Source organism: Loxodonta africana, chromosome 1, assembly GCF_030014295.1.
Source record: "Loxodonta africana isolate mLoxAfr1 chromosome 1, mLoxAfr1.hap2, whole genome shotgun sequence".
Classification (NCBI taxonomy): domain Eukaryota; kingdom Metazoa; phylum Chordata; class Mammalia; order Proboscidea; family Elephantidae; genus Loxodonta; species Loxodonta africana.
Window position 1 is genome coordinate 231116214 of NC_087342.1, and position 17731 is coordinate 231133944.

General features: G+C 40.8%; 1 protein-coding gene across 10 annotated transcripts in view; it reads left to right on the forward strand.

Annotated features, from left to right (window-relative positions):
- The window catches only part of MAP3K4 (mitogen-activated protein kinase kinase kinase 4), a 154676-nt gene that overhangs the window by 114833 nt on the left and 22112 nt on the right, over positions 1 to 17731 (forward strand). For 8 of the 10 annotated variants that reach the window (XR_010323252.1, XR_010323253.1, XM_064293079.1 and 5 more), the window contains exons 10-16: positions 1479 to 1745; positions 7227 to 7376; positions 8375 to 8536; positions 9045 to 9178; positions 10549 to 10627; positions 11373 to 11451; positions 17152 to 17248. Coding sequence is in view for 8 of the 10 variants with exons in the window: in XM_064293079.1 (XP_064149149.1) it covers positions 1479 to 1745; positions 7227 to 7376; positions 8375 to 8536; positions 9045 to 9178; positions 10549 to 10627; positions 11373 to 11451; positions 17152 to 17248 (968 nt within the window). In the remaining 2 variants the exon portion in view is untranslated. The remainder of the gene's footprint in view (positions 1 to 1478; positions 1746 to 7226; positions 7377 to 8374; positions 8537 to 9044; positions 9179 to 10548; positions 10628 to 11372; positions 11452 to 17151; positions 17249 to 17731) is intronic. The other 2 variants (XM_064293048.1, XM_064293067.1) reach the window with 1 other exon arrangement.

Sequence of the window (17731 nt, forward strand, 5' to 3'; positions counted from 1 at the left end):
GCAGTGATGGGCAAAAACACAGCAAAATTGCCCAGGATGGCACAGGACCGGGCAATGTTTCGTTCTGTTGCACGTGTGATCGCTATGAGTCAGAACCAACTCGAGGGCACCTAACTGACAACACCAATAACAAATTCTAGGTTAACTCTTTTTCATCTTTCAGTACTTTATAAAGATTCATTCCTTACCTTTGAGTTTTCTCTTCTTTCGGCAATAATTGTTGAGAAGGCTGGGGAAAAGTGGCCAGAGAAGAATTGAGCAAGAAGAAAACTGGAGAGTGGAGCATTGGCTCCAGGCTTGCAGTTCTCTTCTCCATTCTCTCCCTTGCTACTTTTCCCAGGTTTCTTTTATTGTTGGAAAAAAAGAATCAAAAGTCTTATTTTCTTCTGAGTAGCAGCGTCATCAGTCATATGTTGCATGAAATGTATTCTTTGCATTTTCTCTTTTTCTCAATGTTCTTTTTTCCTGACTTCTTAAAGGCATCTTTTTTCTTTTGTCAAGGGGGTTGAGGAGTATTTTTTTCTCTCTCTCGCAAAGTCGAAATCAATATTCAGACAAGTTTTTACCAAATATAAAAATACTAAAAGATAATATGTAAAAAAAAATAGTGTGTCAAAGCTCTAAGTGTTCTTTGAATAACATTACATTCCTCATATCCAGATTTTAAGAAAATAATCATAAGAAATGGAATACAGTATAACTAATAAAGAACACATTATTATAAATTTGAAAACAGAATCATTGTTTTCAATGATTGAGGTCATTTATTTAAGAAAAGGAAAGAAATGCTTAGTCTCAGATTGACCAATTCCAGCTGTGTTTCACTTACTTAATTGGTATGTACTTCTTGTTTAAAATTACCAGCTGCGAGGGTTTGTGGACTTTGAGGTGAGGAAATGACGTTGGCATCCCACTGCTCTCAAATAATGTACTAAATGGCAGACTCATCGTGTTCCTTACTTGGGAACGATATTGCGTGACGTGCTTTCCTTTTTTCTTGACGTAACCTTGATGCTAAAAAAAAGAAGAAAAGCTTTGTGATTGTATGAAGTCGACCTTGAAGCTATAACAGCATTTTAAAAAACTTATATAACCTTAAAAAAATTGTTTTTAATTTGTGTTTGCTTATTTAAATTAAACTGACTACCATCTTTGCTTTCTTTTTATAAACATGGCATTTGCTCCAGGAATTCAGATTGGTAAATAACAGTAGCTTTGAAGAATAGTGTTCTGTTTTTAATTAATTATCAGCCAGAAACAGTTCCGTGTGAATTAAACTTACGAAATTACATAGCTTTTCAACTGAGTTGCCGAAGGGAACATTCTACGTCACTGTCCCTGACTAAACTAGAACCCGCGTTTATATGTATGTTTTGAAATCTGAAACTCCTGAACATCCCGTTTGTTTTTTTTAACCATGTAGATTTCTGTAACGTACAATGTTTTTTAATTGAAATTTTGGGTTGTTTCCTTTCCAGATACAAATCCCTGGGCTAGAAAACTTGCAGGTATTTGTTCCAGACAGTCTTGCTGAGGAGAAGAGCATTATCTTGCAGTTACTCAATGCAGCTGCAGGAAAGGACTGTTCCAAAGACTCAGAGGACATAGTGATTGACGCCCATCTGCTGCTGACCAAGCGCAGCGATCCTGACCAGGGCTCAGATGATGGCTGGGGCACGTGGCAAGAACCGCCTGTGAAAGTTGTGCCTCAGGCGGAGACTGTTGATACACTGAGGAATGTGCAGGTATGCTTGGCTCTAGGTTCCACCCCCACCTGTAAGGGCATTAACCCAAACCCAGTGCCGTCGAGTCAGTTCCGACTCATAGGGTTGCTATGATGTAAGGGCATTACCTAGTTAAAATACTTACAGAAAAAAGGACTTATTAGTAGCTCAGGAATGATTGGTTTAACTGCCATGGAAGTCTCAAACATACAATATGCCTTGACGTTTTGATAGCTAATTTTATAGCATAACTTGTACTAAAATATTTCATAAAGTTCTGCAAGTATGTAAAAGTATACTGGAGTAGTTGAAATAAACCATCAATTTTATTTATGCCTTTTCCTAGCTTTGCCATGTAGTTAGGCCTGTATACTCAAGAACTAAAGGAAATTATCTTCTCTTTCTCATTTCACCAGTACTCTGGTGTTTCAGTTTTCAGTTTTCACTGTTGGAGTAAAACCTGTCACTTACCTAGCGGGATCCCATGAGCATTTCTGTAATTCACGTTAATCACAACTCTGAGGAACCTTGTGCTGTCTGCATTCGGCTGGAGGGCAGTGACGGTCGGTGTGGATGTGCGCCTCTGATTGCACCTGACCGGGGTGGAACCTGTGTCTCCCTCGGCTCCAGGCTGCTTGCTCCTTCTCATGTACCCCTGCCTCGGTGATGGCACTCCATCTACTCACTCAGTTGTTTAAACCAGAAATGTGATAATTAGTATAGAATCAGTCCCTGTCCTCTTCTGGCTAATCACAAACCCTGCCAAGCCCTAAGCATTTCAGGTCAATGGTCCTTTGTATGCATCTCTACACCCACTCCTGACAAGAACCCCACCCTCCCTTTCCTGGACCACCGCAGCTTCTTACGTCCAGTTTCCTGCGTCAAGTCCCACCCCACTCCCCCCAGTTCTGTATTCTAGTGTGTGTGTGTTTTCGGACTGCCAGGGTGATCGTTCTCATACGTATCTCTAATCACATCAGAGAGCTGCTCAAAGTACTGAAACGGCCCTCCATCACTTTAAAACTCATACAGTCACCATTTAATACTTCGTACGAAGCCCCTCCTTCCTCTGGTTCCACTCTTAAACTCCTGCATGTTTTGTCCTCACACGCTGCTTCAGTCCACACGCACACATGCGCGTGTGTACACACGTGCACACTCACAAACTGCTTCAGTCTACACTCACCACGCCCTCACACACACATACACAGTGTCTCATGCACTCACACATGCACAGCACACATGCACACACACATTCTCTCTCACACACAGTCTCACACCCACACACTTCATCTCTCACATACTCTGACACGCACACCACATGCATGCACGCACACTTTCAGACACACACCACACTCACATACCTTCTCTCACGCACATTCACACATACTGTCTCTCCCTGTCTCTCACACACACAATTTCTCTCTCACATACTCACACACACCACGCTCACACATGCACACCACACATGCGCATTCTCCCTCTCTCACACACATCACATTCTTCTCACACACACACACTGTCACATACACTCTGACATGGACACATACTTACACACACCACATTCACACACACACGTGCACACCGCATGCACGCACACCTTCAGATACACACCACACTCACACATCTTCTCTCTCTCACGTACATGTACACACACACAGTCTCTCTGTCTCTCACACACACTGTCTCTCCCTGTCTCTCTCTCTCTCACAGTTTCTCACACACACGCACACCACATTCACACGCTTTCTCTCACGCACACGCACACACACAGCCTCTCTCTCACACACACACACTGTCTCTCCCTCTCTCACAGTTTCTCACACACATGCACACCACACTCACACACTTTTTCTCACACACATGCACACACGGCTCCAGGGGCGTTGAAGCACTTGGAGTTGTAGATCTGGCAAAGCTGTCCGGGCCGCCCAGTCCCAGAGCCTGTGTGCACCTTTCCCAGCTCCCTTTCCTGTCCATCTCATTACAGTAGATCTTGCCCTAGACATGTAATCTGCAGTTGCCGCCCACCTGAGGTTGCTAGATCCATGCCGTTTTCTGTGCATATAGCAAGTTTTGATGCCCATACTTCAAAAGATCATCCGAAACAGCCACTTTCCTCATCATCACTCCCACGGCCCTGGCTCCTGCCAGCAGTGTTGGCAGCCTCCACTGTTGCTGGGGTCTGTGAACTGCGGCTGGTCTCACTCTTAGATGCATAGAGAAGTCAGAGGTCAGCCCTCGGATCTTGCTAGAGAAGATCAGTTTACACCCAGCTTTTTTTCAGATGTGCTATTTTCTGTCTGTTTCACCTGGAAGCACTGCTCTCGCCCAGCCTCTTTCCCCACCTGGCTCACCACCAGCCAGATGGGCCTGGTCTCTGGTCCTCCAATGCACCACACTCCTCACTGCCTCGGGTCCCTGTCCTCGGACAGTCTGCCAGCAGGTCTTAGCTCTGTAGGCGCCTAGGAACACGGGAAATAAACATTAAGAGGAAGAAACGTATGTATGCTTATGGAATAGTACCTGCGTGAAGGATTCAGCTTTTTGTGACATGCGCTGTTTATGAAATTATCCCAATTCCTGCCTGAGTGACTTGGTCTGAGACCAGGCCGTCAGGAAAGTCAGTTATTGTGGGACCTTTTATTTGTACCAGGGCAGTCTGGTATTGGTTAGGGTCATATTTTTCAAAATAAACATTTGTTTTATCCTGATTGAACAACACATGAACATTGCAGAAAATTAGGAAAATGTAAGAGTGAGTGGCATCCATAATCCTGCCCCCACGAATAACCCTGGTGAATTTTGTCATTTATGCCCTTAAGCCTTTGTCTTACGCATACATACACGAAAAATAAATATGCACTTTTTAATATGGTTCATGCTGTATTTATGCAACTTTGAATTCAACTTTTAAAATTTTTTTTCGGTGTATCCTGATCATGTTCCCACATCATTAAAATCATTTCTGTGAGCACTGTATTTAGCAGTCAGACAATACGCCACCAGTATAGGCACTGTCACTTACCTCACCGTTCCGGCAAATACCGTTCTGTGGGAAAGTGAGTCATCTTCAGCACTCAGCTGCTTTCTGTAGCCCAGTGGCGAACACTTTCCTGTATGAACACTTTGGTCTGTACCCGCTGGCTAGCTGTTAAATCCGTCACCTTAGGGTTTTCTTATCAAATTGAGCTTTTATTTTCATCAGGATCTAAGTCTTATCTGTGAAATTGAAATACGTAATCTACAGTGACGGTCTCTGCCTTGCGGTTTTGAGATGTTTCTTTTTTATCTAAATGTGCCAGTGCCCTTTTCTGATGAATATTTTGTACTTCTGTTTTGTTACAGTGAAGATATTTGTGATCTCTAAAGCTATTTTACTGAGAAATAAAGGTTTAAAATAATAGCCTGAACTTAAACATTAAAAAAATTATTTAAAAAGACATTCTAACTCACTCTGGACTCTTTTCTAATAGAGGGAAGAGATAGTATGTGCAGTCCAAAAAATAGTTTGTTTGATTCTTGGCATATCTATATATCTATATCTGTGTGTGTGTGTATGTATATATATACAATTTTTTTTCTTTTAAATATTAGCAACTGTATTAATCTGGAAGGCTCTCTAGGTTACACAGATGGTTAAGTGTTCAACTCTTAGCCAAAACGTTGGCAGTTTGAACCCATCCAGAGGCTCCCTGGGAGACAGGTCTGGCAACCTGCTTCTGAAACATCACAGCCTTGACAATCCCGTGGAGCAATTCTGCTCTGCTTGCGTTGGACTTCGGTATACGCTCAAGTTCAGAATCGACTCAAGAGCAACTAACGACAGCAACAGCATGTTAATCTGGGAATATGAACAAAAATCTCTTTAGAATTAACTGTAATGGGAAGCAAACCCAAAAAACTAAACCTGTTGCCATCGAGTTGATTCTGACTCACAGCGACCCTATAGCACAGAGTAGAACTGCCCCATAGTGTTCCCAAGGAGCGCCTAGTGGATTTGAACCTTTTGGTTAGCAGCCAGGCTGTTAACCACTGGGCCAGTAGGGCTCCAGATGGGCAGAGTAGGCAGTAAATTTATGAAAAGTGTAATTATAGAATTCTTTGAAATACGTGTACCTCTGTATCCTTATAATATTTATAAAAATTAGGCTTTATTGTATGCTGGTACAAATGGTTAACCCACTTGGCTGCTGATCAAAAGGTTGGAGGTTTGGGTTCACCCAGCAGCATCTTGGAAGAAAGTCCTGACTGCCTATTTCTGAAAAGTCAGCCACAGAAAACGCTGTGGAGCACTGTTCTACTCCGCCACGCGTGGGGTCACCGTGAGCCAGGTCAAGTCGCCTGCAGCAGAAGTGTCGGATGTGCTAGTGATTCGAAGAGTTTGGCTTTATAAGTAACTTCCGTGGTTTTGTCTCACTGATGTGACTACCTCAAACTGTAACTACATTCGTACAGTAAAAATCACTAAACCTGTAAGGGAGACGCAGTGTGGCTTGGTGATGCGTCTGAGTTACAGGGTGGACTTTACATAGAGCGTGTTCAGTGACTGTAGCTCGGTGAATGTCAAGGGTATATACTCACTGGAAATTCACAGGTTTTACTGAACATGAATTAACTGCTGGTACCAGGATAGCAGTTACAGTTGAATGGGTACTTGTAAATAACTTAGGTTCCTGAGCAGTTTAAGCAAATTTTTCTTTTCTGTATTATTTCTAATATTTATATAGCTCATTCTCACAGAGACAAATTTTAGTGTAATTTCATCTGAATTACTAGAGATTTTGAATGTGTAGGGTTTCATTTCTATATAAAGCATCATCCTATAATGATATCCAAACAAAACTTTGGTGCCCTACAAAGTGTGATATTAAGCATTACGAAAGGACAGATTGGTAGGATGTTGGAGTGAAAGGAACTTGAGCATTTTAGTCCAGACTGCTTGGAAGTCAAGTGACATGGTTTCCATAGGTGGGGACGGGGGTGAGATAAAACTCAGACCTCCCACATCATTGCTCTTTCCCCTCCCTGTGCTGTTCAGATGCCTGATGTATCAGGTTCGGTCACACTCACAGGTACCCGTCACCACTAGGTATCGTGAGTAATTAGCCGACTCTGTGGTATTAGCTTTCGTGCTTCCCAGCCAGAGCCGTGAGGTTATGACTGTGACAGTGAAGTAGTCTCACAGGAGCGTACTGTCGAATGCTCTCATCCTGTCACTTTAGAGTCCTGCTTTCTGAAGTATATCCCTGGCTCTCCGCTTAGCTGCTAGGAATCGTTTCCATGGGGTTCTTCTCCACTGTGCTGAAAATCCTAGAAATCAGTGCCTGCTGTAGCAAATTGCTCTGTAGGAACAGCTTTGTTGAACTCTCCTTTCTAATCAGGTGGTCACTGGCCTGGTGGTCCCCAAAGTCGACGTTGTTTTTGGACTGGGGGTTGAACTGGAGAGGGAGAACTGTAAGTAGATCTGATTTTATGCCCTGTGTTTGGTTTTGCTCCCAGGTGGATAATGTCTTACTAGTTGTCATGCAGTCTGGCCATCTGACGATCCAGAGGAAAGCCTTCCAGCAGTCCATCGACGGACTCATGACTCTCCGCCAGGAGCAGACGTCCAGCCAACCAGTCATTGCCAAAGCTTTGCAGCAGCTGAAGGTATTTCACCGTCCACTCTGCCCGAGTTCATTAAATGGAATGTTACAGAAGAAGCAGTCAGTTACAATGAAGCATCATTCAGGGAACCTGAGCTTGTCCTCCCCACTCGCACCCTCCCTCCAACATACACATTTTCCCAGGTCTAAATTATAAAATAAATTCTTGGCTCTTAGCTGGAACTGTGGAATGTTAGAATTGCAAGGGATAGAAAATGGAGCAGCTTCGTGACCTCATAACAGTGAGGTGGCTGGTTAGGAGCAAAGTCGAGATTAGGATTTAGGTCTCCTTATTCCTTTTTTTTTTATTCCTAACCTGGAAGCCCTGGTGGTGTAGTGGTTAAGTGCTACGGCTGCTAACCAAAAGGTCAGTAGTTCAAATCCACCAGCCACTCCTTGGAAACCCTATGGGGCAGTTCAACTCTGCTAGAAATTGTAGGATATCTAGCAGCATCCCTTGCCTCCACCCACTAGATGCCAGTAGTACCCAGACATTGCCAGATGTCCCCTAGGGGGCAAAATCAGCTCGGTGAAGACCCCCTGAACAAGGGAGTGGCAACAGAATAATTAAGAAGGCCAGTACTGACTTGATAACATTGTGAGGTCATGTAGGAATAGACTGTGTTCTCACTCTGGAATTGAAACCATGCTTGTTTCCCTGGGGGAAAGCCTATAGGTGGCTGGTCTGCAGCTACATTGAAAACATAGCATCTGTTGAAAGACAAGATTGTAATAGGCATTGTCATTTTAAATGGATCTTTCCTCTTGTGTTTCAGAAGGACAGATTTCTTGATGTTAAAGAATGCCTAATACAAATAACAATGAAAACAATATAATTTCCTCTATTTTTGGCCATGCCCGCTGAATAATCAAAGTAAACATGGCTGAAATGTACTGCAGTGGTTAATGACCTTGTGGGGATGAGAGAAGTCTGCCCTTAAATACAGTAAGCACCGTGTAATTTGCTGCGTTTTGGAATGGTTGTGTTTTGGGACCCTTTAGAATGATGCATTGGAGCTATGCAACAGAATAAGTGATGCCATTGACCAAGTGGACCGCATGTTCATATCCGAGTTTGATGCCGAAGTCGACGAGTCTGAGTCTGTCACGTTGCAGCAGTACTACCGGGAAGCAATGATTCAGGGGTACAACTTTGGCTTTGAGGTGGGTACAGCGTAGGAGGAAAAACACAGTGCATGTTAGCAGTTGCTTTGCAGCTTGCTTACAAAACGTACCATCAATATTGTTTGGCAAACTCGATTGCTCATTGTAATCACGGCGTAGTCCAAAACAGTATCTTACACCTGCTGGACGTCGGAAATGTTAACTTACTTTTAAAAAGCTTAAAAACCTGTCAGGTGGTTGTCCAATTTCTATTTTGTGTTAACAGCTATCTACGTACATTGAAAATCTTTTACAGAATGTTCACTGTTGTAATAAGACATTCTTTAGTGATTTTTTTTTTAAACTGATGAGTAAAACATTTACGAAACTGCATTTTGAGACACTTGACTCTTAACTCTTCTGTACTTTTTTCAAAATATGTAAATATTAATTGGATTTTGCTTTTGATTTTAGAAAATGACCTTTAAAGAAGGCAGGCATTATAGTGTTTAGGCATTTCTCTAATAGTTGTTTTCTTCTTAATTTTGATATACGTGAAATCCTACAGTATCATAAAGAAGTTGTTCGCTTGATGTCTGGAGAGTTTAGACAGAAGATAGGAGACAAATATATAAGCTTTGCCCGGAAATGGATGAATTACGTCCTGACTAAATGTGAGAGTGGTCGAGGTACAAGACCCAGGTAATGACCGAGTAAGCATGTTGCATTTGTGAGGCAGGTGGGTTGGTGTTGTTTTACTCTCCATGGTGTGTGGGGTGTGTCAGCAGACGCATGCTGGACTAAGGCATGTGAGGGCCCTAAGCGCTGATAATCTCTGATGCCCCCTGCTCTGTTTGCTCACGCATTCGGAGTGTGTTATATATTTACATGTGTCTACGTGTGTGTGTGTCTTAGCTCTCCATGGTGTAACTTCTTCCCTTTAAATGCCACTACAATATTAACAATTGAACGCAGCAGAAGGGGTGTGTGCCATTCTAGCGGAATGAGATGGACTGGATCGTGACATTTTTAGTGGGTGCAGGGTACTGAGATTTTTATGATATAGCACATTTTCTACTAAAAGAATATTCCACGTATTCTACAACAAAGAAAATGAGTCAGTGAACTTAGTTGTTTCAACAATCAATGTAAAATTCTGTTGATTTCCCACAATGAAAAATGGACTGTCACCAGTTCTGCTTTAAACTGCCCATACTTTAATTTTGATGCTTGTTTGTAATAAATGTTATAAATGAACAAATGAAAATTTAATGATCAGAAAACAAATATTACAACCAATTACTATATTTTTTAGATCTTACATCTCTGATGTGTTATAATTAAAAACATTTTTTTCTATTCTTTGCTCTTAAAAATTCTTCAGTGACTTCGTCACAATGGAATTGTTGAGCAGTAACCTCCTTCCACACATAGTAAGGATAAGGAATCGAGTCTTTCTTGAATCGTTGTGCGCTCGCTTTGCCTTGAGCCCTGTCTGCTTGGGATAGTTGCTTGGTGTCTGTGAGTCTTTGCTTTGGACAGCTGGTGCCCCTGTTTTGTTGATGCCCCAAACACATGCTTACCTTGCTTATTGGGTATCCGTCCCTGAGCAGATGACACAAAGAGGAGGATTCTGAACTCTTTGATGACCAGTTTTTTTTAATGAAAATATTTCTGTAAAAAATCCTATAATTCTTGAAAACCTTTTTTTTTTTTTTTTTAAATTTGTTTCAAACTGAGTTACCTCTAAGGGAGTTTGCATTCTCCTGAATAAATTCTTCCTGGTTGCTGATCTTTCTTTCTTTTCTCCCTGGTGAAATTTATTCCTGTTAGTAAGTATACATAGAGAACAAACTGGTAACCAGTTTGTTTATTAAGATATTGTTTTATTCTTCTTTCTCAAAGGATCACACTATAAATTTATTTAACCCCAGTACTTACATATAGACAAAAATGTGTTTTGTACTAAATTAGTAATTTTCCAATTGGATTACTTTTCAGTATTGTATAATTTAAAATGCAGCAGTATTTTCTTGGTTGTTTTACGATTATGGAACTTTCTCCTTTAACAGGTGGGCAACTCAAGGATTTGATTTTCTACAAGCCATTGAACCTGCCTTTATTTCAGCTTTACCAGAAGATGACTTTTTGGTAGGACATTTTCTGAAGGTTTTTTTATTAAAACACAAATAATTTAATCACTGAGTATTCCTCAATTATTCATCTTTTAATAGTGGTTCTAAATCATTTTTACATAATTGTAATGTAATGCTGAGAAGTTAGAGCACTCTTAATAGCCTATAAGTTTCAGGACTCTTCTTTTTTTATAACAGTATTGTGCAACTGACTTAGTGAGTAGGTGGTTATAAACCTTGACACTTAAAAAATATTTGTTAGTTTTGTATTTTAAAAACTACCAACTTGGTTGCTGCTTTTTGGCAGCTTAATGAGAAACAGGGATTAGCTAATTCACTTCAGTGTGAGTCATTTGAGAGCGTAGTGCCAATTGTTAAATATTATCACTGTTATCCCCCAAAATTCCACCCGATCATAAAGATGTTCAAAATATTGAACGCTTTCACCTTATCCTCTAGGCAGTAGAGTTGGTTACATGAGAAGTCCCTGGCTTATGCACACCATTATACTATGAGGAGTGGAAAGTTAATTTGCTTTCATTTGTAAAAACTGAGTTGTTTCCTATGTTATTGTAAATGATGTAGATTTTACCCTTACTTTATATTTACACTTACTTTCTTTTAAACTAGCTTTTTATAAATGTTTACTAAGGATAGCATGTTTCTTTTAAATACATTGAAAACCTGATTTATGCTACTTATATAATTAAAAGTTTATACGTTCTTTCACTTCTCCTCTGCTATTTTCCTGTGGTTTCCAGAATCTACAAGCCTTGATGAACGAATGCATTGGCCATGTCATAGGAAAGCCGCACAGTCCTGTTACAGGTTTGTACCTTGGTAAGACAGCTGTTACTAGCATTCTCCCAGGAAATACTTGTTTGAGTAAGTGAATCATCCTTGTGATTGCAGTCAATTAAAGCGGCATAAGAGGTTCTTTGAGAAAGTTCAGGAAGGTGACAGTGAAAGTTCCCAAAAGGAGGTATGTATGCCGAGGATTCCAACAGGATTTAGATGAAAATGTCAGCACGAGGTTTCTCAACTTCATGCTACCCAGCGGCGATGAACTACAAATTTGGTTTCTTTTTAGCACACTAATACTACCATTCTACTCTCCCTTTAAAACCTTTTCTCACAGGAAATGGAGTGGGTGGGGTTGTGCTTCAAGAAAGGCAGGTGTCTGTCAGGGAGCAAGAGCCTCTCCTGCTGCAGGTGAATCGTCTACCCTCCTTCCTCATCTTTTGAAGGAGAGGTCCTTTTATTTTTCTTTACAGCTTTCCTCAATACTCATTTCCCCACTAACTGGCAAATTCCAATGTAGTGTTACTAAAAAAAAGTGAAAATACATTAGGCCACCATATGCATCACTGTCTTAGTTATCTAATGTTGATATAGCAGAAATACCACAAGTGGTTGGCTTTAACAGAAATTAATTTTCTCACAGTTTAGAAGCCTAGAAGTTTGAATTCAGGGTGCTATTCTAGGGAAAGACTTTCTTTTTCTTTTGGCTGTGGAGGAAGGTCCTTGTTTCCTCTGAGCTGCTGATCCTGGGCAGTCTTCATTTAGCTTAGTATCTCTCTTCCCCTGTCTCTGCTTTGCTTGCTTTTTTAATCTCTTTTGTATCTCAAAAGAGATTGATTCAAGATACACGCTGTACTAATCCAATTCATTAACGTAAAAAAGACAGCCCATTCCCAAATGGATTATAACGACAGGCATAGAGGTTAGGATTTACAACACATATTTTGGGGGGATATAATTCAATTTGTAACATTCCACCCCTTGGCCCCCCCAAATTCATGTCCTTGCCACATGCAAAACACATTCACCCCATGACATCATCCCAAAAGCCTTAAATCAATTCTCCAAAATCTCATCTTCTAAATCATCTAAATTAAATATGGATGAGACTTTAGGTGCAGCCCATCTTGGGGCAAAATCCCTCTTTATCTGTGAACCTGTGAAATCTAGAATATGAGTTGTTTTCAAAGTACAATGGTAGAAGAGGCACAAGGTAGACATTTCCATTACAAATGAGAGAAGTTGGAGGGAAAGAAGGGATAACAGGCATCCAGCAAGCTCAAAACCCAGCAGAACAAATTACATTAGCTCTCAAGTCTTAAAAATAATCCTCTGTTTTCTGAGACTGTCTGGGCAATGGCCTTACCCTCCAGACTCTTGAGTGTTGACCATATCCTCTGGATTCTGGATGGAGGGCCCTCAGCCTTGGGCTTCAGCCCCACTTCAGGCCCTATGAAATGGCAACTCTGTACCCCTGACTTTAGGTGATCCCATTCTCCTAGTCCAACACCACTCCCTTGGACCTGGCAGGCCCCATTCTTCTGCCCCTTGGGCATGGCAGCCTACCCCCCTCAGCTTTGGGTGGCAGCCCCATTCCCCTGGCACACCTTAATGGCAGTCCCACACTCTGGAACCAAGTTGGTGAAGAATCGACTCTTTGAAACCTAGGAGCCTGTGGTCTCGCCTTTTGAGATCCAGGAGACCATGGCCCCACCCTTTGAAACGGAGAAGGCCCTGCTTCCAGTGCTCCTCCCAGCAGTTCTGCTGATCTCCGAGATGCTCCAGGGGTGGTGCTTTTCTTTTCTTGGAGGACAACAAATGTAGCTTCTTTGGCCTGTTTCCTTCCTGTAGAATTCCAAGAGGCAAACAGTGTTCTTTCCTTTCATTCTTTCTCTGTCCCCTTCGGTCAGTACTGATGGGTTTTCTGCGATGTAGTTGGTTAGTTTCTTCAGTTACAGACTAATCTCTTAACAAAAGATTGTGTAGCCTTGTCCTTGGTGAAGATTCTAGGACATTTGTCCTTAGTTTGTCCAGCAGAATTTTCCAAATCTTTAGATTCTGATTTCATTTTGTACAGTTCATTTTAAAGCCCATCTGTTTCCTCTCACATTTTACTATAAGCAGCAAGGAGAAACCTCGAGGCCTCTTTAAGACCTTGCCTAGAAATCTAATTTGGCAGATATCCAAGTTCATCACTTACAAGTTCTACCTTCCACCAAACATTTGAACATATTCAGACAAGTTCTTTGCCACTGCATAAAAAGCATTGCCCCTCCTCCATTGTCCAATCACACGTGCATCATTTTCTTTTAAAGCCTCCCCAGATGCACATTTAATGCCCACATTTCTAGCAGCATTCTGTTACCAGCACCATACGTGTTCTCTAAGACGATAGAGGCGTTCTCCGTAACTCTCCTCACTTCCCTCCGAGCCCTCCGCAGAATTGCCTTTAACGTCCGTAATTCTGCCAGTAATCTCTTCAGTGCAACCTAGCATTTTACTGTTACGCCCCTTAGAACCCTTCTAGTTTCTACCTATTACCCAGCTGCAAAATTGCTCCCATATTCTAGGTATCTATTAGAGCTGCCGCACCCCACTCTTCCGATACCAAATTCTGACTTGGTTATCTAGTGCCACTGTGACAAATACCACAAATGGATGGCTTTAACAAACAAATTAATTTTCTCACAGTTTAGGAGGCTAGAAGTCTGAATTCAGAGTGCCAGTTCTAGGGGAAGGCTTTCTTTTTCTGTTTACTCTGAAGGAAGGTCTTCCACTTCGGCTCCTGAGCAATCTTCTTGTGCCATGGCATCTTTCTTCCCCCATCTCTGCTCTGCTCACTTGTTTAATCTCTTTATTTCAAAAGAGATTGACTCAAGATACATCCTGTATTAATCCTGCTTCATTATCATAACAAGGACAGTCCATTACCAAATGGGATTTTAACCACAGGCGTAGATGTTAGGATTTATATCACATAAATATATAACAGTCCCCTTAATTATACTTTTCAGTGTGTATCTTGGAGTTTTAAAAACAAAATACATATCGGGGAAAATATCTAAGCACCAAAGAATATTTTTCCATTAGCTGTGTCTTCCTGCATTCTTGAGATAGTCTGCACATTAAACAAAGTTGTATTTATATGTAATAAACACCCAAAAAAGAAAAATTAGAAATTTTATACAATTTAAATTACAAAATAAAATAATTCATAGATGGTAAATTTACTGAGCACCAACAATATTTCTTGTTAGCTACAGAAAATTTAGTAGACTGGGTTTTAGTCACTGGTTTTCTTTATCTTTAAAGTAAACTCAGTTTATACCTCTTTTTTGCCTTAAGGCTGTTATGAAAATGAAAGTTACCGTCTGAAAATTATTTGAGCATTTTGTACAAGGCATTCTTTTTCTATCAAAATTTTATCACCAATTGACTTTGGTTCTTTGATCTCCTAAAATATTTCCTTATGTTATTAATAATCCAGTAAAAATAATTTTAAATATTTTTTTACATAAGAAATCATTTTGATTGTAGAAAAGTTATAATGTGAAGATGTTGAAAAATGTAGAAAGCATATACATACAGAAAAGCTTCAAATGTGGAAAAAATTACCAAGTAATAACACTGCTCATAATCCCACAATTCAGAAGTCCTCACTGCCAGCTTTGGAATGGGCTCATCTTTCAGTACGCCCACCTCTCCAAAATGCTGGTGACGCACCCAGTGAGTTCATGGCGCTCTCTGTCTGCTGCTTTGTCACTGATCCTCATGTTGGGCTGTGGTGCAGACAGACTGCAGGCTGCCTGGCAGTTGGGTGATCATTTAGCATCTGTGAACCTCCATTCCTGATGCTTAAAATCAGATCCTAATTAGGACCAAACACAGTAGTAACATTTTGTACACCGTAGCGTTCTACAAATGGCAGTTGTCATCAGTTGTGTGCTTTTTTCCTAAAAGTAAATGAGAGTGAGAGCACATCAGCTGTCCTTTTTTTTTTTTTTGCTTGCTTTCTCTCTCCCCTCTGCACTACCCATGCGACTAATGATAACAGCCTGGCGTTGAAGCTTGTGTGCTTTCTACATGCTCATGTAGCCACACAGATGCCTTCTTCTGTGTCTCTCTGATCTGGTTTGCAGTATAAAAATGAGACCACATTGGATGTAATTCTCTTGCTCTTGTCATCTGACGTGGAAATTCCTCCATGTCAACAGGTGTAGGCCAAACTTGTTCTTTTTAGCAGCTGAATGGTGTTCTTTACGGATGTCCCATTTCCTTACACCAGTTGTTGAATATTCTTACTGTTATCCCCATTAATTCCAACAGATCCTAAAGATGTTCAGAATGTGAACTTTTTCATTTTGTCCTCCCAAGCGGTTGTTTTGTTTGTTTTTGCCTTGAAAAAATCTCTGTCATAAATGTTCATCACTAACATCTATGTTACGCTCATTGGCCATTTGGTTCTCCTCCCAGAGAAGTATCACGGTTTTACAGCGTTAAATGTACATACTCTTAAATACTTTATCTCACTGTTTCATGCATGGCGAGTATTAAACATGTGTGCTTTGTTTTTAACAGAATGTCTTTATATCGTCATAGGAAAATTTCGTAGTAGTTTTTGACTCAGTCATTTCCAGTAACTTTGTTGAGGCAAAGATATCGCCAGTCTTGCTAAATCATTTTTTTTTTTCCCTACATTTTATTGCTATTGGGTTTTTTCCACTTGGCACTGTCATGGTTGGGGGACACAAATTCCCTGAAATTTTTGTTAACGTGCATGATATCCACTACCCAGTGTTTGTTTTGTGAGTTTTCGCCTCAGGTCTCTCCATTTTTGGTACTTCTGCCTCGCCCGTGAAATGTTAAGAGCAAACAAACAAAGAGAAACTGCCAGGAAGAAGGAGTTTCTGTTTAGGATCAGATATATGGACACTACAATGATTATAGAAGGGAAGGGAAAATATGTCATTAAAAAGAAAAACTGAATTGATGTTAAGCAATAAGTTGAAAGTAGAAGAAGAGACAGACATGGTAGGGAGAAGTAGACAAAACGGAACACGCCTGTCTGTTACGACGTCATATAGTTACTGGGAGAGTGATGTTGGCACCATTTTTGTAATCAGCTAAGCAAGATGTCTGTTTTTTTACATTTTATCTAGTACCATGTTTACCTCCTCCCAGAAGTTTTAAAAGAGGAGAAGAAAACCTGCTCTGCTGACAGAACCGTCCAGTTAAAGCCATGCCCCGTGCACCTGCCCTGGGTTAAAAGCATGAAGGGAAGCTCAGTGTACTCAGTGTACCCCTCAGGACTGGGCCAACTGTCAGATATAATTTACTGGAATGTTTCAAGGTGCCCAGAACGTAAAGAGCTTGTTTGTATTAGAGAGATGTAGATAAGCCACATTTATATCTATTGCTAAGATGGGCATGGCTGTTTCTTAGCGTACACTGTGTATACCCAAAACCCAGTGAAAACTGGGTGAATACTGCAGGTAAAGATTCTTAAAAAAAATGGTTTTGATGGAGAAAAGTTTGAATGCTTAATATAACTTTATTAACCTTTAAGAAGTGATAGATTTTTTGTAACATGTACGTGTAATGTGACCTTTATGTATATAAATGGATTTATTTTGGTCACTGGCAACATTTGGTCACATCCCATTTACACTGACTTGCCTGTTGTGACAGTCTTCTGTTGACCCTTTAACAAGCTACGTTTGTTGCCATTTTCACTGGCAGCTCTCCATCGGAACAGTCCCCGTCCTGTGAAGGTGCCTCGATGCCACAGTGACCCTCCTAACCCCCACCTCATTATCCCCACTCCAGAGGGGTTCAGGTATTTGGTGCTTATTAGCTTTCTGCCTTATGGATTCTTCTCGATGTGCATGCTAATACTGTCAGACCTACTGGGTGCTTGCTTCTGATAACTCAGGGCCTTTTCTGTGTCCTTGTGCATACAGTTTCAAAAGCTCCTGTTTGTGATATCTTGAAGATGTATCACAGTGCCTGAATTGAAAATTTAAAACAGATGTGTACCTGTCAAGATAACTTCGTTTCTCAGCTTATTTATAACTGCAAGCTACTAAACGCTTTCTAGCTTTGGAGTAATTCTTTTTCTTGCTTTGAAAAATCACCTTAAGAAAACAAATTTGAGTTTGCATAGTGTGATAAACATTTAGAAAGCAATACTAAATATCAGTTTAAAAGTGGGGCAAAAACTGGAATGATGGGCTAGTCCTGACTTTCACATGTGTATGTAATTAAGAAGCAACCTTGATACAGCGTGAGCTCAGAAACTATAGTACGTTCGAACTCATCA